The sequence below is a fragment of the Artemia sp. Qi Xiang Cuo genome, chromosome 10 (assembly GCF_049724085.1).
Source record: "Artemia sp. Qi Xiang Cuo chromosome 10, ASM4972408v1, whole genome shotgun sequence".
In the NCBI taxonomy this organism is placed as follows: Eukaryota; Metazoa; Arthropoda; class Branchiopoda; order Anostraca; family Artemiidae; genus Artemia; species Artemia sp. Qi Xiang Cuo.
In genome coordinates, this window is record NC_142803.1 from 21,956,514 (window position 1) to 21,980,726 (window position 24,213).

Genomic DNA, 24,213 nt, shown 5'->3' on the forward strand with positions numbered 1-24,213 from the left:
ACTGTCTGGAAACTAATCAGAAGGAGAATCATCGATTAGTAGAGTCTAGCTGACATAGCTTTTCTCAAACGGTAAGACTGTCGCCCATATAGCCATGAGCGACGAAAAACGCAACTAGTACGTCTTAACCGACCTTGTTTTTTGACCAATCCCCAATATACATTTATAAAGAAGAATATTAAAATATAACGATCCAGATTCTCCAGAGGGCGTCGAATTAACGTTCCAGTGGCTGGGACTTCTTTACAGGGTCAAGTAGCAAGCCTCTCGCCCAACTTTGCGGCATCGGGATCAATCCCTGGGCCCCATGTTGCCAGGTAGAGATTCAATCCGCTTTGCTACCACAGGGTATAATAAACAATCTCGCAAAAAAAAAGTTGTTTAAGGTATATGTTCCCTCTGAAACCAGCAATTTTGCCTCACGCCTGCAGCCATAACTGGCACCAAAAAGACAAGATACGTCAAAAGTAAACATCCTGGGGATTGTTTAATGTCAGACTCTTGTGGAGCAACCAATTATCCTTAAAGCCCTTAGGTCAAATGTCCTGTATTGCCAACGGCTTGCCTACGATTGCCGACGAATTACGTCCAAAAGATCTCAGATCTATCCATTCACCGAGCCGAATTATGATTCTACTTTGACTTCTTCTCGCAGAGAGATCTAGATTTGCTTAAAATTCGGAAAATTGTTGTTTTTCAACAATTTTCAAGTAATATTCAAAGTAGTTTCAAGTCTAAAAAACCATGTAAAATAAGTGTCAAAAATGTGATTCGGTACATATATAGAGCTGATTCTCAACTATGGAAAAATAATATAATTGTTGCATTTTGTTGCTATATTAAAATCATAGGAGAGTAGAAAAGTAATATATCAAAAACTGCACAGCAAACATAAATCTTAAGGGTTTTATATTTAAGAATTTTATATTTAAGGATATATTTACATTTAAGGATAAATATTTAAGAATATACCTTAAATATTAAAATCATAGGAGAGCAGAAAAGTGACATACCAAAAACTGCACAGGAAGCATAGATCTTATGGGTTTTATATTTGGGAATTTAAAAGATTATTTTTATATTTAAGGATATTTAAGGATAGACCTTAAATATTAAAATCATAGGAAAGCAGAAAAGTAACATGCAAAAACTGCACAGGAAACATAAATCTTAAGGGTTTTATATTTAGGAATTATATATTTGAGGATTATATTTATATTTAAGGATAAATATTTAAGAATATACCTTAAATATTAAAATGATAGGAGAGCAGAAAAATAACATACCAAAAACTGCACAGGAAGCATAGATCTTAAGGGTTTTATATTTGAGAATTTAAAAGATTATTTTTATATTTAAGGATATTTAAGGATAGACCTTAAATATTAAAATCATAGGAAAGCAGAAAAGTAACATACAAAGACTGCACAGGAAACATAAGTCTTAAGGGTTTTATATTTAGGAATTATATATTTAAGGATTATATTTATATTTACGGATAAATATTTAACTATATACCTTAAATATTAAAATCATAGGAGAGCAGAAAAGTAACATACCAAAAACTGCACAGGAAATATAGATCTTAAGGGCTTTATATTTAAGGATTTTATATTTAAGGATGGACCTTAAATATTAAAAATCATAAGCAGAAAAGTAACATACAAAAACTGCACAGGAAGCATAAATCTTAAGGGTTTTATATTTAGGAATTTTATATTTAAGGATTATAATTATATTTAAGGATTGTATTTATATTTAAGGATAGACCTTAAATATTAAAATCACAGGAGAGCAGAAAAGTAACATACCAAAAACTGCACAGGAAACATAAACTTTAAGGATGTGCATGTGTGTGTAAGAATAATCTACCAGTTTAATGTAAGATGTTTTTCATTGTAGCCGAGTTAAGAACAAAGGGACGTGGACGTCCACAAAGAATACTAACGGGTCAGTGGTCTGAGGATCATATTCAAGGAGTTATAAGAGCTGTCGTATTCAGGGATCCATCTGCAATGAAGGATATCAAGGTATTTCTTTTATTTAATTTCATGTCCAATTCTTTTCCAGTTTTTAAGATGTTGATAATTTTTTTGGAGGACCTCCATTGAAATAAATTTAAATGGAGGACAAGATATTGAAGTGAGAACAAAAAATCTTGTCCTCAGTGGACTTATTTTCACTATACTAACCACAGTAGGTGCAAACAGGTACGAACTGCAATTTTCGGTTATCCCTTCCAATATTTATATTTTCAATAGGAGAGGGGAGGGATCCTTTTGACCTTAGTTATCCCCTCCCCACTGTTTGCTAACCCCTATAGAGTTTTAGTTTAAACCTGAACATACATGGAATTGTGCTAAATAAAAAGGAATTTCTCTATGGCTATTTCGTGTCTCATGTTTTGACAACCTTTTTTATTTTTGACATGTTTGACAGGAAGTGTTTGACACGACAACATGTTTGACATCTGAGTACCAAGGACGATGAAAATTAGATCTAATTGTTTGAATTGATTGAGTGGAAATTCACATAACCGTAGATGGTCCTGTAGTGGGGCAGTAGGTTTGACTTTAGCTTAGTTATAGAGGACCCAGAGATCAAACATCGCTATAGCAACATCTGCAGGGACGACGCAGAGATCTTAGTAGTAAAGAAGCGTCGTTAATCCAATTTCATACTTACATAACCGTAAATATGTTAAAAACGGTAAAAATCAGGAATTTAACTTTTATAAAAGTCCTCAATGTGCAGTTCTAACTTTTTGGTAGTGGGTGGTGTCAATTAAAAAAAAAGAAAAAAAAAGAGAGAAGTGGGTGAACATCATTAAAAATCAAGCTGACAAATGTATGGGACCAAAGAGCTTAAAAAGGTGCAGCTTTCATTTGAGGGTGTACTTTCATGTGAGGGTGAATCAACAGATTGTCACTGAATTTGTACGGATGGAAAGCACTGTCAAATTTATCCAACTAGTTTTACTTATTTATTGTTTACTGTCCCAACGTGGCAACACTGACGAAAATATGGTACAACCCTAAAAACTTCATGGTTGTGGAATAACCAAATTAGAAAATCATGGTTTCCAGGTGTGAATATATAAAAGGGTCCATCTCACGGTTTTTGTTTCGATGTCCTTATTACGTTCGATATGTCCAGCGTAAATTATTTTCTCATCGAGTAAATGAAAATAATTGAAAGTAATTTTAAGATATTGAAGTAGGGATGCAAATTTTGAGAGGGAGAAGGCGTGGCATTACATTTTACGTAAGACAATTAAACTTTCTTCAACATTAATTCAAAGTTACTACTTCTTGATACGTTTTCTAAATTTATAGAGGTTATTCCTGGTGTATCTACCTGATCTAACTTTGGTGGCCGGTAGAGCCTTTGATACAGTATGAAAGTCGCCTCATTTTGGCTAAATCTCCTGTGCTTTTCAACCATATTTTCCCCATGGACCTCTAGTACTTCTAAATTGGCCTAGCTTGTCAGGCACGTACGCAGGAATTTGTTTCGGGGGGGGGGGGGCAAATCCTTCAAACCTATTATTCTGTGAGAAAAATCAGAAAATTATGGGAAATTGAAAAAAATCGTGAGATCTCGGCGGGGGGGGGGGGGGTACGGGCACGGAGGCCCCCCCCCTGCGTACGTCCCTGTAGCTGGTCATAAGATTTTGTAAGGAAATAAAAGCTTTCCAACCATTTGAGGCTATTATAAGCGTTTTGGGAATTATAACATCTCCCCCTCCACCATTGACCCCCCCAAGAATGCATTCTGTAACTATAGTTTAATTTTTTTATTGTTGTAATCTTCAGCAATGGCGAAGCAGACTTGTAGTAAGTCATGTAGGTTTTATTTTGAGGAGGGGAGGGGGGGGAGTACCATGAACATTGATATTTTATGTTTTGTATTCGTATCATCATGCAGCCTTTCCCTTATGTGAGACCAGTTTTTATTGGGTGATAAATATTTTATTTCTTTGGCTAATCACTAATGTGCGTGTAACTTTTTTTTTTTTTCTTAGGGCTACATATTTTTCCTAAAATGACCATAAATCTTGTCATTTAGAGTTGACTGTAAATATTTTACAACCCATAGTAGTAGGGTAAAATAAAACATTTAATATTTGCACAAAAATCATTCATTGTTTTACAAAAGACATTCATTTATTTGTGAATTTATTCACCGTCCCCCTCCTCTTTAGAGGGCTTTAGAGTTTAAAATTACAGAATTTGTCAAACTTTATTTTTAATGGTCAACTTTGCTAACTGAAATTAAAAAAAAGCAATTGCGGCTTGTGTGTGATTTTTCACTTCACAAAAATCATTTTGTCAAAATACCATAAAATTCACAAAGGAAAAAGGTACAAAGAAATGCATTGCTAGTTTTTTGACGGAAACCGTTTGGCGGAAAACTGTTCAGGATTATTGAACGGAGGGGCTGCACCTATCTGACATTTTTTTTTCTTATGCTAGCTTTAAACTTTAATTCCTCGTGGCCCGTTAGGGGCCCGAATGACGCGCAGCTATTCAATCAAAGAATGATCTGCTTTTATTATCTTCCCCAAATCATGTTGCGTTAATCTTAGCCCCACTGGGATGATATTTTAGCTAGACACATTTTGAGTTACACAAGCAAAAATGCATGAACCTACTATTATAGGGACCTAAAAATACATTTTCGAAACACAAAATTTCAAGCTAATCATTAACCTGAAAATCATGTGACGCTGTGTAAGTTTACCTGAAGCGAGTATTCATCCATTGTGTAATCAGTCATAGGCTTTCAATCCTCACGAGAGAGTATACATTTTTCTTTGTTATGCGTGTTGTCTGAAAGGCTCAACTGCTAGGCATACTCCGCCAAATACATTTTTAGAGCACAAACTCCTTCAAACTCTCAGTTCTCCCCCTCTTGACTCTCTAGGTAGCGTGCCCTTTTGTGTGGGGGCTCTCTGGAGATGTAAAAATTTCATGTGTGTAACCTGTCAATAAATGTCTTTCTTATTATTCTAGCCCTAAATTTAATCATAAAACAAATTTTATACAAATATTATCTCAGGGGAGTCTTTTTATTTATATTCAGAAATGTAATTTCGTTCTCTGTCTGGAAACTAGGGAAAAGTTCCCATTTCCCCGGAACTAAATTGCATCGCAATATAATATTCCCTTATTTATTTTCTAAGGGGGTAGAAACTATTCCGGTTTTATTATAATGTAAAAAATCAATACTTTCAGAATGAGAAATGACTTATTTAGGAAATCGATTTAAAGTAAAGACTGAGAAGTAGACACAAATAAATTCAAGCAAACATGCTTTATATCTGAAAAAAGTAATACGTATCGATATTATAAATAATATTACCTATATACATACATATATATATAATATATATATATATATATATATATATATATATATATATATATATATATATATATATATATATATATATATATATATATATATATATATATATATATATATTATGTTTAAGAGGTAATTACTTGGCAAAAAAAAAAAACAAAAAAAAAATGTCGTCCTAATCCAGCAATTGAGACAAATGTGCACTTGAACGAGGCTTTCACCTTACCCATCTATCCATTATATATATATATATATATATATATATACTTCCTTAAAGGAAGTTCCCATTTCCTTTAAATCTTTCTTTATGACGTCCTCTCACACCAGACGAGGACGACCTGTTTTCCGTTTAGCCCTAGACGGTTGGCCGAAAAGGACAATCTTCGGCAATCTGTCATCCTTCATCCGCACAACGTGCCCTAGCCACCTCAACCTTTCTTTCGTTATAGCCCTAGAGAGCGGTATTGAACCATATTTTTCGTATAGCCTATTGTTTGAAATACGGTCAGTCAGCCGGGTACCCAGAACAATCCTTAAGCAATAAATCTGGAAAAAATCCAGCAAATCTTCATCCGCTTTTCGGAGCGCCCATGCTTCAGAGCAATATTTGACCACTGTCATCACTGTAGCTTCTAATATTCTAATCTTGGTTTGCAGACTTATCTTCCTATTCTTCCAAACTTTTTTTTTACAATGAAAAAACACCCTGAACCTTGGCTATTCTACTTTTAACATCTTCACTGCTCCCACCATCTTTACTAATTATACTACCAAGGTAACTGAAGCTAATATATACATTTACATATATATATATATATATATATATATATATATATATATATATATATATATATATATATATATATATATATATATATATATATATATATATATATATATATATATATATATATATATATATATATATATATATTCGTTGGTTCACAGAATCGTTGGTTTCTAATCCTCACAAGAGAGTATATGTTCTTTTTCTTTTGTCTGACAGGTTCTGCTTATAGGCATAAACTTGACTCGCAGCTGATTACATAAAATTGATTGGACATACGATAGGCGGTTTGAATCTATTTTTAGTTGCAACTACTTTCAGGAAATCTTGAGAGCGATATTGAATAAAATCAAAACACACTATCTGCATGCTGGTTGTCCAACAGGTGCATCAGCAATATCTTAGGGACTGCTGAGGATATCAAGTTGAAACTTTCGGGACATGTTCAGGAGGACAGTCGAAAGTGATTCGAGAGCAGCCAGTCTCGCCGAACTCTCTTTAATTTGATGCCCCTCCAGTCCATCCAGCATTGGTTAAAATTTTGGAAAAATAAGTTTGTTCAAAGAGTCAAATCAGATTTTACTTGTTTTTCAAGGATCGAGCATCTGTATATATATATATATATATATATATATATATATATATATATACATATATATATGTATATATATATATATACATATATATATATATATATATATATATATATATATATATATATATATATATATATATATATATATATATATATATATATACATACATATACATATATATATATATATATATATATATATATATATATATATATATATATATATATATATATATATATATATATATATATATATATATATATATATGCAGAGCAATACTACTGCTTTCGTAGGTTTTTTGATTTGTGATCAGCGGTCTGTCGTTCTATAATAAAGAGAGCAAAATTTGAAAAATTTGCAGGAGTGGGGGATTACGAAATGGATGAGAAAAGTTCCTCTTAACTTCGGTATTTTCAGTTAATTTCTGGATTTTGTTTTTTTTTTAATTCCAACTGTCCTAGCATTTAAACTTTCTGGGTATTGGTTAATGGCGGAATCGTGTGGAGCATATAATTATCCTTTAGAGGCCTTAGATAGAAAATTCTGTATTGCTTCTAGATTCCGAGAAAATAATCTTGGAAAAGTAAATCTAGAGATTCAAAATTCTGTTGTTTTTTTTTTTCAAGGGAATTTTCAGTGTTGATTTTATTTTCTAAAATTTTGTGTGCATATAAGGCTTGGGCAAGGTAACTCATGAAGAGGGGGGATTCCAGAATCTTGTCATTTGCACATTTACCAGAAAGGATATAAAAGTAAGTGCCCTAGTTGAGTTTTTGGAGTATCGAATACAAACCAACCTCTATTGGAGACATAGGAGAAGTAGGGAGATCCCCAAAATTTTGTCTTGTCATTTCTAACTAAACGGACTATCGGATCATAGCGAAAATTGGTCAGAAACCACAGCCTTTTGGACTTTTTATGCTCTCCTGGGATCGGGCTCTGGCCCGACTTTTGTAGGGGAGGGGAAGAAGGAGAAGCGCTTAAGCTGTTGTCATCGGGACGCCTAGCAGAAGTGATTATTGGAACCTCAACAAGCTTTTCTTTATTGTTTTTTTATTGTAGTGGTTATATATATCATCGGGGTATTTACTTGAAGGGGCTGTCAGATTTCAAAGAAGCTTGGTGGGAAATAAAAACTAATCTAATAGTATGATTTTTGGGAATCAGAAACCAGTCTTTTGTGTAAGTCTTTCGAAAGAGACTTTTGTTGGAGATGGGCCCTTAAATGTTCGTAATCAGGACTTCTTGGAGAAGGAGCTTTTTTCTAAACTTGATCGCAAGACAGATTAAGTGTCTTGGTTGTGTCTTTATTGTGTCTTTTAGTATTTTGACCTCCGTGGGGGAAGGAGGATACTAACATTTTGTTATCATGGTACCCAAGAGAACTCGTTATCAAATCTCAGTTGAGTGGAAAATACGAGTTAGTGTCTTACTGCTGCCTTTTTAGACTTGCTCCAGATTTAAACTGTGTTGGTGAGTGAGTCCCTAATTTTTTTTTTCATCAGAGCATTTACTTGAAGGGTTTTTAGGATCTTACCAAAATTTAGTGTCCAAACTTCAGACATGGTCCTGGACATGGGCATGGTCCAAACTTCAGAGAGGAGGAAGAAGGGGAGTGCCGAAATGGACGATTCTACATATGTTGGTGAGAGACTCCCTAAATTCAGGTCATCAGAGCATTTCCAGATGGGACCTTCTGGATCTTAACTTTATCTGGATTTTAGGATATTAGCAAATTTAGTGTTGAGATCAGGATATGGTCCGAACTTCAAGGAAGAGGAAGAAAGTGGGTAGCGGGTAAGTGGGAAGAAAGTGGGTAATGGTAATGTATATCGTCAGAATAATAGCCAGAAGTGTACGCTGGGTCTCAACTAAACATCGTCTGGAGTAAAAGTTTATGTACCATTTCCATATTTTCTTAGTCAGGGACCGTTTCAAATTTTATAGGGAGCAGGAAGGGCGACCCCAATTTCTTGTTGTCAATCCTCTTTTAGATGAAGTCGTTTGATCTAAACGAAACCATTGTTGACTAAAAACTAGTGTCGTAACTGTACTTTTTGGGAGTGCTTGCACGCTCCAATACCTATGGTGCAAGGTAAGAGGGCTCCTCAATTCTTGTCTTCAGTGCATCTACCAGAATGGAACGTCTGATCCCATATTTGGTAAGAATTCAAGGTGTGCTTTTGTAGTCATGATATGTACCAGGGCAGGTTGACGGATTTCAACAAAAAGTGAAAATCCGGAAGGTTCGGAATGCGAGAATCGATTTCTAATTTTTGGCCTTTTGAAGTCCAAACACGATCCGTTTTCTGTTGGGAGAGAGGGTCCTTGTGCTTTTGTCTTCAGGACATATACCATAATAGGTTGTTTGGTTTGATGTAAAGTAGCAACTTATGTTCTAATTTACCATTTTGGGGATTTGGGACCAATGTACCCTTAGCTGGGGAAGGAATGACGGATATCTAAAATATATTAGACAGGTAAGTAGAAATATTTATTCTAAAATAAACACAAAATCAAATTTCAATAGTCAATGATAAATATGTAATCATACCACAATACTATATTGCTAGGAATACAGGGTGAACCCCCACCCAATACAAGGAACCACCCACCCACTCAATGTTTTCAGCCACTCGGTAGAAAAGTTTAAGTTGGTAAAATAGTGGTGCAAAGCAACACTGTTTTACTGGCATTTTTTTTTTTTTTTTTTTTTTTTTTTTTTTTTATTTTTTTTTTTTTTTATTAGATAAATGAGCTGATGGAAATATATAACGCAAAATCAATGAAAGAAGATCAGTCTCTGATAAAAATGACCAGCCAGTCGGTAAGATCCATTGGTTCTTGTCATAAGGTCGTTTACCAGTAGGAGACGTCAGATCCCAAGGACAACTAGGCCCATGTGAAAACTCACAGCTAGGCTCATGATTATGGTTTCCTATGATCTGCGACTGATATTACCTCTGGGGAAAGGTGGGAGATGTGTTATCGAAATCCTTTTGACAGTCTAACTACCAGAGTGAAATTCATTCAAATCTGGTTAACAAGTTATAGTTACGGCATCGGCTATCCGCGCTCAATGCGAACCTCTGGGTGGATATGGCTACATACTTGTCGATTATGTCCAGAAGAATGGTATATTTGGAACTTCAATCAAATTGGGTAGAGATTAGCTAGTTGACATTTTGTTGCTCCTTTAGAGGGTTTGATTCCAATCTCATAAAATACGTCATTTGTGCTACTCTGCCACTGTGACCCATGACTCACAGATACTACAACAATTCGCAGAGCCTTGCCACCGGTGATCCAGTTCTTATGTACTTTCATACGTAATAACTGATAATTTTTCAGAGAATTTTTCTTGAGGAAGATGCTCTTCAATTTTATTTCGTCATCAATTTTATCGTCATCAGTTTTATTTCGTCATCAATTTTATATCGTCATCAAGTCTTAAAACATCGTCAGTAATTTTATAAGGCAGAGAGATGAGAGGAAATTTCTAAGGCTTGAAGGTCGTTTATTCAGTGCGGAAAACGAACAGCAAGGGTGTATCCAGGGGGGAGGCTATTACATCACGGTGTCCCCTGGTTTCTTGGTTTTCTTCCTTGTTGAATATAGTCTTTGGATACAAAAGAAAGGAATATAATATCCCTGATTAAGAGCAAGTAATTTCTAACCTTTACAGATTGTTTCGCGTACCTTGTTAATTTTATTCCATCATTCATTCCATTCCATTCCATCACAAGTTTGGTAGTTAAACCCACAGCATGTGAATGTGACGACAACCTTACTTTTCTATTGAAAATCACGATTATATTTTATTCATTGTCTCTGTTACTCTGTGAAACCCATTAAATTCAAAAACTTTCAGACCATGTAAATACCCCTTGGCTAAGATCAATTTATTTTACCCTCATAAATTTATACTTAACAATTCTGCCTAAATTCCATAGTCTTAATTGCAATTTCCTTGTTAGAACGTAAAAGCCGGAATATCAATATAAAACAAATTAAAAATATTTTCCAGCCATGTTTCTATTTTATTATGATTATAAAAGTTAATGAAGGTTTCCCATTTATTTTTATTATCCGTCATTATTATTAACGAACCTATTTTCCCCCCTGACGTATATAAATGACTATTTGTAATGGATGTCGTAAAAACAAGATGAGGGGTCTCTCATTCCATGGTATACTTATTGATCCATTTTATATTTGAGAAGTGCCTGACATGTACAATAAATTAAGGTATCTTAATTTAAAATTTCTTTAAAAATGGGATAAGACTGATGTTTTTTCTAAAGTAAAAATTCACATTTTGCTGAATAAATTCGCAAATAAATTTGCAAAATAGCCACAGGGGTCTCACAAACCGAAGTACAAACCCCCCGGTCATGGTAGAAGAATTGAAAACATGATGCTTCTGATAGCTCTTTTTTTATCAAACGTTCCCCGTTTTCTCCGCAAAATCTTGGAAATGTTTTTCTAGCCGCTCAAAAAGTTTGAAGAGGGATACAATGTCTGAAGTCAAGATCCAAGCCTGTTAAGAGGGGATTTTCCAGGAAAGTCAGCAATTTTTATGAATCCATACCACTTGGCAAAGGGCCAGTGTGACCAAAACCCTTTGAGCCTCAGATAAGGAAAATTCCTAAAAAATATTTGTTTTCATGTGATTAATTTTCCTTACTTTTGCCTGAATAAATTTTTAATTTCTCCTGAGTCAACTTTTCTTTATCATTTTTATTTATTTATATTTTCTTTTCTTCTCCTTTTTGCTCTTCTTTCTGTGACTGTGAGTATAAGTGTCATGGGCGTAGGGAGGGGGGCAGCTGCCCCCCTCCCCTTAGACCTTCAAATTCACATTAGATATGGCTGAAAAAGCAGATGGTTTGGAAAAAGCAGTTGATAAAACTCCATCACACTATCGACTGCCCCCCCCTAGACAATCTGCTGCCTAATGTTGCCTACGCCCATGATAAGTGTCATTTTTTTTTCTCGTGGCTTTCTTTTGTGTTTTGAATGGTTGGCAATAGTTTTCATTGAATTGTTTTTTGTTTCTGTTTTTCTTTTCCTTTTTTCTGTATAATCTGATTGTGACCAGTAGATAGTAGAAGGGTATGAAGATCACTTGATTTGAGAATAATATGCAGAGAAATGAATTATGTTATGCTTTATTGATGTTTGATTTTTTTTTGTACTGTTTTTTTTTCCTTATTCTTTTTTTATCTCAGTAAGTAATTGGCTATTGTTCTCTGAGTTTGTATTCCGTATATACTCCCCTAATTACAGGCGAAGGAGTCTTTGAGGGGACTAGCACAGTGTATTATTGTATTTGTTTTGATAATGAATAAAATCTTATCTATCACTGAAACTGGACCCTTCCTTACGGAGAGTGGCATGAACTGGGAGAGGGGACCTGTGCCCCCTAGATGTTTTGTCTCTCCCTCTCTAGATTTTGAAAAACATCTTTTTGAGGGGGCATTTTCATTTAAGAATGCGTTTTTTTGGTATTGTCATTAAAAGATAAAAAAGCAAATTTATCCCCTCCCTCTAAATATTGACAATACATTTAACCATTCCCCCCTTCTAAATGTCCATAAACTGACGCCAATGCCAAGGGAACCTCTTACCCCCTTCGCTTCCCCAAAACAAAACTGGCATGGTGTCTGTTAAACTGCCAATAGAACCTTGTATCTCGTAGTGTCCTTAGTCTAAGCCTGAAGTAGAACAGAAGGTTTATTTAAGGTTGGTGAGGTCAAGTGAAATTCCTTGTTGTTCCTCATTCCTCCAATTTTCTTTCTACCAGTGTAACATATATGGCGAATGACTCGCATTTGACACAGGGGTGTCGTTTGGGGGTGGCAAGGGGGGCAATTGCCCCCCCCCCAATAATGTGGAGAAAAATATTATACATCCCATGCCCTTTGACTATCCAGGTATGGACCCCTCTTCCCCCCCCCCCCCAATAAAAATGCTGGAGATTCGCCCCTGATTTGACACCACCATGCGGATTATTCCCGATTATTCCCCTCCTGCTGATTTTATTGTTTATTTAATATTTGAACATAAAATAAAACACTGCTTCCGCCACTTTATCAATAATCAAGTTTGTTAATTAGTTAATTAAACTTGTTTGCCTCCTTCAAAATGAACAGTCATTGTTCCTAGGGTTCTAATGAGGAAATGACTATTAAAAAATTGATTTTGAGAACGAATTCAAAAAGTTTTTTTTCTCTTGGAAATATTTGGATATTGGAAAACTTTTCAGTATAATTGGTTGAGACATAAAGGCAATTTTGAAAATCTACTGAAACTTTTCAGTGAAAATGTGTTTTGAAAATTGATTAATTCTGCGGAATTGATAATAACCACTTTTTTAAAGCATAAATGTTCTTTATTTTCGGAAGTTTTTCGTAGTTTAAAGTAATAGATCTTGATTGTTGAAATTAACGGTTCTTGAACTGTAGTTTGGGGACGATTTATAGGTTCCTTCTGTCTATGTGACGGATAGGTCCTTCTGCCATATAGATCAAGTAGGTGGACTGTATAGAGCATGGGTTATATTGGTTGACGGTATAGGGTAGTAAAGAGTCAACCATCAATATTTGTCCCTCCAGCTGAAATGTTCCAGCCTTAGATGAACATTTCTTTTCTTGTCGAATCCTCTTGAACAAATCATTGAGAATGTTTTCAAGAAAAGAAGAACACTGGGTTTAAAACTAGGTCTGGGAATAGCCAGGGGAAGGGGCTCTTACTAAAAAAAATGTATAAGTGAAAAACATTCTGTATAAAGAATTATCAATGTTATTACCATACAAATTGGGTATGCACTATGTATCTTTGCGTGGAACGCAGGTTTGTCTGGGTAAGAGGCCGGGGTAGATTCACAGAATGTAGGCCTTAATAATGCATAGACGGAAGGATTTGTTTGGGACGTTAGAAATCCAAAAAAAGAGACAATTAATTTGAAATTTAACAATTAAAGGAAAAATAAAAAAAAGTCAAGATTTGATGAAAAAAGTATGTTCTGTATGTCCTTATTGTCCTTGAAAAAGTTGTGTTTGAATGTCCTTGGTAATGAATATGAAATAAATAGTATTGAATTAGTGATGAAATAGTTGTGAAATGAAATTGCAGTGGCAGATGAAATAAATTTTGCTCAGATTGTAGTTTATGGACATTTTAGAGTTTATGAAGAACGAAGGACAAACAAATATTTATATTATCAAGAATATCATAACAGATCGTTGTTTTTTTCCTTGGAAATCTAAGGGCATGTTTCTGTTGTCCCAATTGTTAGTGGCTATTTCGGGGAAGTGTATTGATGAGGTGGAAAATATAAACTTCACAATAAATTCAAAAGCCAAATACAAAACTGTAATAAATAAACTTCACATACACTTGAAATAAACTTGTGAAGTTCAATAAACTTAAAAATATTTAAACTTCGCAGTAAGTACAAAAACGTAATACAAAACTCTAAAACACAAGAGTCTGTTATAGTAAAGTAGGAACTGGCAAGTTGTATTTCACTTCTTCGCGCTTATTAAATTTTGCGCTCAAAATCCGTCAACAATTTTTTGTTAGAGTGGTAGAAACTTGGCTTATAATAGTACGGCTAAGTGTTTGCAGAAACACAATTTTCTGTAAATTTACTACCAACAATGCATTTGTTGGAATGGTTGAATCTTGGCTTATAATAGTACGGCCAAGTGTTGGCAGAAACACAATTTTTGTGAAGTTCATATCAACAATGCATTGTTAGAGTGGCAGAAACGTGTCTTATGATAGTGCGGCAAGTGTTCCGCTGAAACATTTGCCGCAGAAAAGTAGGAATTGGCAAGTTGTATTTCACTTTTTCGAGCTTATTAAATTTTGCGCTCAAAATCCGTCAACAGTTTTGTGTTAGTTCGCAGAAACACAATTTTTGTAAACCTACTACTAACAATGTGTTTTTTAAAGTGGCACAAACGTGGCTTATAATAGTACGGCAAGTGTTCGCAGAAACACATTTTTTTTGTAAACTTACTACCAACGATGCATTTGTTAGAGTGGTAGGAACGTGTCTTATGATAGTACGGCAAGTGTTTAGCAGATACACAATTTTTTTGCAAACTTAAGGGCTCGGCACACGTAGCTGATTTCGGAAACTGATTTCAGCATCAGGGGACAAACGATAGCGGTAAGAAAAGTTTTTGAAAAGAAACATTTATTGTGCGAGATTTTCAAAACAAAAAAACATGGACACAAATAGTCAACTGGAGTTTATTAATGGTTGCATGATTGATCTCAGCTTAGTTCTCAGTTCTAGTTCTCAGCTTAGTAGCAGGGTCTTTCACCACAGACATCTCTGGCTAACGATTTATCTGTATCCCTATTTTTTTTGTGATGATCATGAGGACATTCGGTGCCGAAAACCAGAAAATTTTTCAAGCTCAAATCGACGCCTATTTCTTTTAAAATCGACGCTGATTTGAAAATCAGTTCCCGATATCAGCTACGTCGCCCAGCCCTTTACTACTAACAATGTGTTTGTTAGACTGGCTGAAACGGATCTTATGATAGTACGGCAAGTGATTCGCAGAAGCACAGTTTGCTGTAAACTTACTACTAACAATGTGTTTGTTAGAGTGAGTGGCAGAAACGTGGCTTATAATAGTACGGTAAGTGGCGTAGGAAGAGGAAGGATTTGTAATTCAAAATAATCCCTCATTTTCTAATCCCTCATCCCAAAATGTGAAAATTTCTGTAAAAATACTTGTAGTTGTCGGGAAGGAGGAGCTGGGAAGTCGGTAAAGCTTGAGAAAAAGTGACGAAAGATCCCGAAAGATTTTGACAAAAAGTTTGATTTTTTCTTGCTATAAGCCTACGTTTTAAGGCCTAACGTTCACATGCTATTGGAAACTAACGAGTCTGAAACCTAGAGTTTCTGACCCAGACAAAGAAGCAGTGCCGTCTAACACTTCTCGTCTAAATCCTAAAGCAGGCTATACTTATAAATTTTGCTCTACCGCTATACTGCTTGTGGCGCTAGTGTCACAAGCATTTTGCTTTGTTTCTTTGACTGATTAAAACACTCCTTTGTGTTGTGGCATTAATTTTTGTTTTCCCTACCAGCCATGATAAAACACTAAAGATTCAATTGTCTCCTATTTTCTCAGCTCTTATCTTTATAAACCTGTAGTTTTTTCAATGAAAACATAAAAAAAAATTTAAAAGCAAATTAAAAATCAGTTTACGATATAACTACATAAATTATGAAATTGGTTATTATTGCCTTTCTAAAGGTCTTAAAACTAGCTTCCGTCAATGACCAGTTTAGTTAAAAATAAATGTTTTTAACCATTTGGTGATAAGAAAAAGTACTTGGGAAGGGTGAGGTCGAAAATAGGTCTTTATTTTGCCCGATGTTTGGAGATGGGGAGGATAACTTAATTCATTTTTTTTTGTATCGAATTTAATGGACTAAGGTGGGAAATCTTTCCTGGGTGGTATATAAGGGAGCAATATAAGGGAGCATAGAGGATATAAGGGAGAATAGCAATATAAGGGGTATATAAGGGAGCAATAGATGAATTTATATTATATATTATTATTTTTATATATTATTATATTATTATTATTATATATTATATATTAGAATTTATATATTATTTTTTGTATGGAATTTAATGGACTAAGGTGGGAAATCTTTCCTGGGTGGTATATAAGGGAGCATAGAGGATATAAGGGAGCATAGCAATATAAGGGGTATATAAGGGAGCAATAGATGAATTTATATTATATATTATTATTTTTATATATTATTATTATTATATATTATATATTAGAATTTATATATTATTTTTTGTATGGAATTTAATGGACTAAGGTGGGAAATCTTTCCTGAGTGGTATATAAGGGAGCAATATAAGGGAGCATAGAGGATATAAGGGAGCATAGCAATATAAGGGGTATATAAGGGAGCAATAGATGAATTTATATTATATATTATTATTTTTATATATTATTATATATTATATATTAGCATTTATATATTATTTTTTGTATGGAATTTAATGGACTAAGGTGGGAAATCTTTCCTGGGTGGTATATAAGGGAGCAATATAAGGGAGCATAGAGGATATAAGGGAGCATAGCAATATAAGGGGTATATAAGGGAGCAATAGATGAATTTATATTATATATTATTATTTTTATATATTATTATATTATTATATATTATATATTAGAATTTATATATTATTTTTTGTATGGAATTTAATGGACTAAGGTGGGAAATCTTTCCTGGGTGGTATATAAGGGAGCAATAGATGAATTTATATTATGTAACTGAAGTTTTGTCTGAACTAGAAAGTTTTTGTCGCATATTTTTGTATTAACTATGGCCCATATAAGACTTTTACTGTTAACCTCACTAGACAGTTTTTTTTTTGTTTACACGCTATTGAATATTTGGTTACTATGAACCGTGGTTCGTTCTTTAATATGTTGAAGCTGTCGCTGCAACCATGATAAATACTACCACATGGTCACATACTATTTCTTTTACTATTTTCCTTTTAAGAAAAGACACAGGATTCCATGGGGAATGGTCTTCCTGTCTTGCTTGAAACGATGACAATCCTTCTATTATCTAATTTTCCCCAATATTTGCTTGGCTCTGAGGTCTAAGTCATTTTTAGCCACACTGAGTCGCGATTTCAGATAGCCTCCCGTATTTTTTCTCTCTTCCAATAAAGGCATGGTTTCAGGTTTACAAAAAAAAAAAAAAAACAAAAAAAAAACAATGCATCAAAATTAGTTTATGTGCGTTTTTGTTAACTTTTATCCTAAGCTTTTTTCGGCTTATTTTTCACTAGACCCATAGAGGCTCATGCAGAAGTCGAAAAACACAAGACACCACTAATTAAATATGTTTCTTTTTTCTTTTTCTTTTTACAAAAAAAAAATTCATTTTTGTGTTTCTGTTTTTATTTTACATCATTCATACATGTTACTTAAAATCATTTCAACTAATATTTACGAGAAACACATAATCCATTAATTAGAACTCATCATTATGAAAGCCTTGAACCCCTTTTTGTCATTAGCTGCACTCCGCACTACTCATCTGCACCCTTTTTCTTTCAAAAAAATATATTTCAACCGATCATTTATCTGCTTTTTTCTCTACCATCCATCTTTGCTCCTTAAATCGTTTTCTTGTTAATTACTTGTGCAAAAAGTATTCAGTTGCTTTTTTGCCAAATGTGAGTATTTGGATATGCTGACAGCACAAGGATCAAAATCGTTGTAGGTACCCAAAATTTCAATTTGGCTCTCACCCATCCTGGAAACATTTCTACGGATATCTAAGCAATGAAGTAAGACGCTTTCATGTCTTTTTAGTTAGAGGTCTACTGCTAATAGTTTGTACTTAACCATCGATGACACCATCGAGAGGGGGGAGGGGGAGTTCCCACCATGGCCACAAGTCTAAAAGTATCCACTTTGAAAAATATAAAAAAGCTATATTAATAACATTCCTTAAAGGTCAACTACAGTAGGCTAATTGCTTTAGAAAAAAAAAATCAGTTATAACTGATATGGGGTGTGGGGGTGGGGGAGGGGGTGGGGTCGGGTGGGAATAAAGAGGCTAGAGACTAAAGACTGAAAAGAGACTAGATAAATTGTATACTAGCAATGTTAAAAATGGGATTTTGGATATGTTGACTATATAAGGACTGTACAACAATAAATATATTCGTTTTAGATTAAATTTTTATTTGGCTATATGCTACAAAAAGCTGAACAAAGTCGAAATAGCCGAACACTGGCGCCGATTCACAAAAATGTGGGGGGGGGGGGCAAAAAGACCAAATAGTCATAATAAAGAGGAAAATAGCTAAGAAATAGAAATAAGAAGGTATTTCTCAAAAGTCAAGGAGGGGGGCAATTGCCAACCCCCTCCCTGCCCCCCGCTATTTGGCGCCCCTACCGAATAAACTAAGATACCGTGTCACTCACAAAAGAAAAAAAAATTTGTTTACTGTACCAATGGTTACTATTTAATGGCAATCTCATTTTTAGGTCATGCTAGTCTAGGGACCACTTTACGATTTTGTCATGTTTTACCAATTTTGGGGATTTTCTTTTTTTTGGTAATATAATAGTGTATTTCTTTTATATTTCAGTTGGAATCAGACAATGCATTCCCGGGAATAGTGCCACCTGGACAAGAATATTCTAAACCCTCAGAAATGATGCCACATTCACACTTACCTCAAAATCCAGAATCTGATATGAGGAGGCAAGAAGGTAGGCGCTAACAATTAGATCAAAGGCAGCATGAACCAAAATATAAATCCCCTTCTTTGCATCAAAATTAACTTCTAACTTTGAAGGAAGAAGACAAATGAGTCTTAAATTATATTATGGGAGTTTGATGTCTGGGGCAGTTCGTGTTCTTACAAAAAAAAAATGAATGACTAGCGATTTAGCTCATTAGTTATATACCTTTGCGAAATTTATTACAAATTGTTTTCATGCAATGAAATTAACTTGCAGTTTTAATAGAATAAAATCAAATGTTCAAAGCTTAGTCACGCGTTTTTGCTGGCTCAATGTCAAATTATGCTTCTTCTAAAAAATGTGAGCGAAAATCTGCAGAATTTTTTAGCTGGGTTATCATCTAGGAAAAAGCTGGATATAAACTACTACGTATTATTGTTATTACTTTTATAGATGGCATACATTTCGACCCTTACTTGCTTCCGTCATCTAGTAGATGACTAATTGCTACTAGTTTGTTCGGGAGACCGGAAACCTGTTTTTTTTGGTCAGATGGCCTTTCTTCAGGTGCTAGGTGTGAAACCAAAATTGAACCCCCCCCCCCAGATTTTGAAAAATACATCACGTCCAAGTTATCTTCATGTAGTACCGTTTAATAAACAGTAAAAAAATGCAAAAAAAAAACGTCAATGAATATTTGTTTACCTGATCTTGTAAGATAGATGCTAGATGTTGGAAGCATTGATTTGCGAATGCATTAGAAGAAGCATTATTTGAAACTTTGTTGTATTCTTGAATTCCAGTGGCAAATCTTTGTAGCCATATAGTGGCAGCGCATAAATAAAAAATAAATTCTGTTCCCATTTCTGCTTCCGCCCTACTCCGCTTCTCTCCCCCTCCCTCCCCGCGTTAGTTTAGATTATTTTGTTTAATCTAGCCACTGGCCATCTTGTGAGATAAATCAGCGCGTGGCAAGCGTGGCGGAGACTATGCCGAGTGTAGCGAAACTGCGCAGTACACTTGACGTTCTGAGACGTGCAAGAGGTGACGGAAAGTTCTCTCGGTCCTGACGCTCAAATATTCATATATACTTAAAGTGTCTCTAGTCACGATGAAACTAATTTCACTAGATGCCGTTACTGAAATAAAAAGAGATGGTCAAATGCCATCTGTTCAAAAACTGTCCATCTGTTCAAAAATAGATGCCACTATAAAGCAAGTGAGAAAAGGGCCATAGCAGTCCCCTTTTGAGATTTATTTGTAAGTTAAAAATTTAACAAAAAATGTGAAAATAAATAACTAAAATTGAACACATAATGGGTAGACTGTCATATAATGGGTAGACTGTCATATAATGGGTAGAACACATAATGGGTAGGCAGTTTGTTAAGACTGTCAGGCCCCAATCCAGAATTTAAAGAATTATTGAATAAAATACGTCCTGTAGTTGTTGAAAAGAAAAATTATTAATTTAATTTTTCGGTTTATCATAATTTATATTCGTTTTTCATTTGTGCTATTTAAAAAAGACTACGTTACATAAGCCTAGCTGTGATAATTAACAGCTTTTCTGTCACGAAGCCTAACTTTTAGAGAAGATTTAGAAAACTAAAAAGCATATTTCGGGGTTTCTAACTGTCATTAGCTACGAACTTTTCGTACTAAGAATATTTTTCAGTCTCTGAAATATAGCCATAATGGTTTTGATTTTGCTTTAATTGAGATTATGACATAGGATCAGTCGCGTAGCTAGTGGGTAGGCGGGACGGCTGTTCCCGCGCGCAGCGTTTGAACGCCAAACTGAGTTCTTTTACTCTCTTGTTTAATCATATTGTGGTTATTATGGAGGGGGGGGGGCTGACTTTGTCCTCGGGCGCTGAAAACTCTAGCTACGCCTCTGGATAGGGTTTAAGGAGACAAACTCTAGTAGGTTGGTCGTAAATTCGGAAAAGGTCCGACTTCTCCGAAAGCGCTAATTCTGTATTTGGCTTAAGAGTTTTGACATAAGACAGGCAATTGGTGAAACTTGAACAAGCTAGATTAACAGAAATGAGTTTGTTATCTCTTAGTTCTGCTACGAGTTTAGAATGCTTATTATTCTCCATAAAAAAGAATAGGAAAAGAAGGGATATTCCCCTATAACGTGGCGCTAGCTTTTCATTGAATCCCGAAAATGACCCGCAACAGGACTTTACACTGCCAATTTTTCTGTTGGGGGTACTAGTCACAAAAACAACCAAATGAGGTTAGTGAGTCATATGGAAACATAACAAGGTACATTGTGAAATCACAGAATATCAGGGGCTGCACAAAATTGCATCCCTAGATACATCTTAATCCAAAATAAATACACCATTGAGCCAATGGATAGGTTCTTGTATACGCTTTAATGCAGATTTTAATGGACATTCAATAAATATATATGATTCAGGCTGTTTCCACTTTGCGCTGACATTAAATTTAAAGAACTTCAAATTTTGATAATATTATACATTTTTATATTGTATTTTATTATATGATTTTATTTTTTCATTCATCAATATTATATAGTATTTATTATGAAATAAGCACAGATATATTATCTTATTTTTCACCTGACAAGAAAAATGGAAATTTCATATCTAATTATGTAGGAATAGCAAAAGAAGGACTGTTGAAACGTAGATTATTCAGGGACTGACTAATTCTCGGTTTTAAACTCTATGCACGGAAAGCTATCGAAATGCATTTAATATTTTTTTTAAACGTCAAAACAAGTGTATTTTAGTTCACAATTTTTAATTTTTCAGAGGAAGGTCTCTTGGATTAGTCCTTAGCAATAAATTAATATTTTTACAAAAAATAATTTCAAAATAGAATAAACGAGGCACATTCTAAAACATATATGTTATTACAAAGTCTTATCGCAAAGCACGCAAGAAAAAGAAGCTTTTCAAGAGGCAAGAATTAAAGTTTGATAATTATAACAATTATATCATAGTATATCTGTTAGTATTTTATTGAACATTTTATATTAAATAATTTGAATTATAACCGTGTAATAATAGTTACAATATAAATTTACTTTTCTTAAAGAATATTCGGTACTTCTATTATACGCCACTCACTCAAGTTGACGCTGTCTAAAACTCGAGAACAAACCGGTTTCTTCGTTAGTTTCTTTCAGCTTAGCGTGAGACAAGACAAAGACAGAATAGATGGGAAATATATAGTTTATGCTATATATTTGCACATTCGGGGGGATGGGTGTAAAGTATTTGGACAGTTTGAAAACAATTCTTACTTCATAATATGCAGAATAAATGTACCTAATACATTTTGCATGCAGACTCGCTATACTTTACCCCCTCCCCCACCTTAATGTGGAAATATATTGCCAAAATTTGTTACTAAAGTATTTATTTTCATCTTATGTTGTGATATTTCATTAGGATTGAGCGTCAAAGAAACAGGTTCTAATTAAATGAAGTACTTGAGTAACTGGCATACAATATACAAGTACCAAATATTATAGCTGAGAGGGCTTCAAAGGCCCTCTCAGCTATAATAAAGGTCAGGTGTATTAATTTTTGAAAGTTACTTACTTTCTATTTCGTGTTCTTGGCGGAAATTGAGCTTTTTCTGACTAGAAAATCCTGAAATTACCATGTCAGGAGCAGAACAAGGCCCAATCGTTCTGACATTTCTAGGGAGGGCCTAAATCCCCTTGAAAAAATTTCTGATTTGGCCTACGTGTGACCAGAATACCTTTTAATGACAAATTTGCATTAACATATTGAGATGAAGACTTTTTCTCAGTTCTTGAGATGCTTCTTATGCTAAATGTGACCTAAAAGATAGTATAGAAGCATGACTGCTCCGCTGTGTAATCACTTTTTTTGTTCCGTTTCTAATTTTATGTCCCTTTCCCCCACAAAAATGTTGGCCTTAAAACATTAACATTAATCAGTATATTGACCAGACAGCCCTCAGCATTTATAACGATCATGGAAATCTCCGCCTTGCAATTCTAAGCCTAGCCACATATGAGTGTTGCCATTAGCTATGCTCATAAGTATTTTGTTTTCCCCTTTATTGTATTTGTGTAACTAAAGATTTTTTCCTGGTTTTTGATGTCTTAAGGAAATTACTTGTAATTTTAGTTGTAAGAGGTGCCTCGAGTTTATGCTTCGTTAGTTTAATTTCTTTTTTCTTATTCTTTTTAAATATATTTGTTCAGTGAAAATAAATATCCATTTTTTCAGGTGTACCAAAACATTTTGAAGATTCAATCCCTCCGTCAGCACGATCTTCTGAGAATCTGTATCGAGAGTCTCCAATTTCAGGAACTAACCCAGAATTAATGGAGCAAATAATGCCACCCATCAGTGGCCCAATTCAACATATCAATGGAATTGAATCCATTCCAGGTTAGTATCAATTTCAAAAGGTTATGACCTGATCAGTCCTGTCCTAGTCCTTATGGAAAAGGACGAACAATCCTGAAAAAAAGCCGGGGATAGGACTAATTCAATGGAAGAAAAAGTTCGAGTTCCTTCGAATCGCTACGACTCGAAAGAGTTCGAGTTCCTTCAAATCGTTACGTCTCGATTTATTGGAAGAATAACCACTACGAACCAAATTGATAATTGCCTTTGTGTAATATGTTTGATTTCATGCTATCAACCAAAATTCAAATAATGCCTCATCGGTTATTTCAATGTCAAATTATGTTTCTTTTAAAAATGTGAATGGCGAATTGTAGTATTTACATGTTGAATCATCAGCTAGGAAACAGAAGGACAGATGGTCCCTTAGCAGTAGTAGCACTAGAGTTTCAACTTATACTCTCAGCATCGGAAAAGTAAAACCGGGAAAAGGACAAATTCCATGGCTGAGGGTGTTTGAGTTCCTTCGAAGCGCTATGATTTGGTTACTTAGAAAAAGACCTGCTAATCATTATTATTGTTTTAATAATGGCGTGCTTTTCGAGTCTTGTGTCATCTACTACTTTCTTCTTTTCCACTGAATTGTTCGGGAAGACTCATTGGTAGGAAACCACAAGGGGGTTGGGGTCTGATAAAACCCACTCGACTAAAAGTGGTCTGCCTCCTGATTTACGCAAAATGATCTGTCAGCTTGCTGAAACTACGTCAAAACATCTCACAGAGTGTTGATTCCGGGTCCACATCAAAGAAAAGTCTCTGTCAT

General features: G+C 34.5%; 1 protein-coding gene across 3 annotated transcripts in view; it reads left to right on the forward strand.

The window, feature by feature from the left end:
• LOC148947577 (protein bric-a-brac 1-like) overlaps positions 1-24,213 on the forward strand; it is a 179,575-nt gene that overhangs the window by 151,490 nt on the left and 3,872 nt on the right. For all 3 annotated transcript variants that reach the window (XM_089095312.1, XM_089095311.1, XM_089095313.1), the window contains exons 5-7: positions 1,903-2,030; positions 18,927-19,050; positions 23,268-23,432. In XM_089095312.1, the coding sequence (XP_088951438.1) occupies positions 1,903-2,030; positions 18,927-19,050; positions 23,268-23,432 (417 nt within the window). The remainder of the gene's footprint in view (positions 1-1,902; positions 2,031-18,926; positions 19,051-23,267; positions 23,433-24,213) is intronic.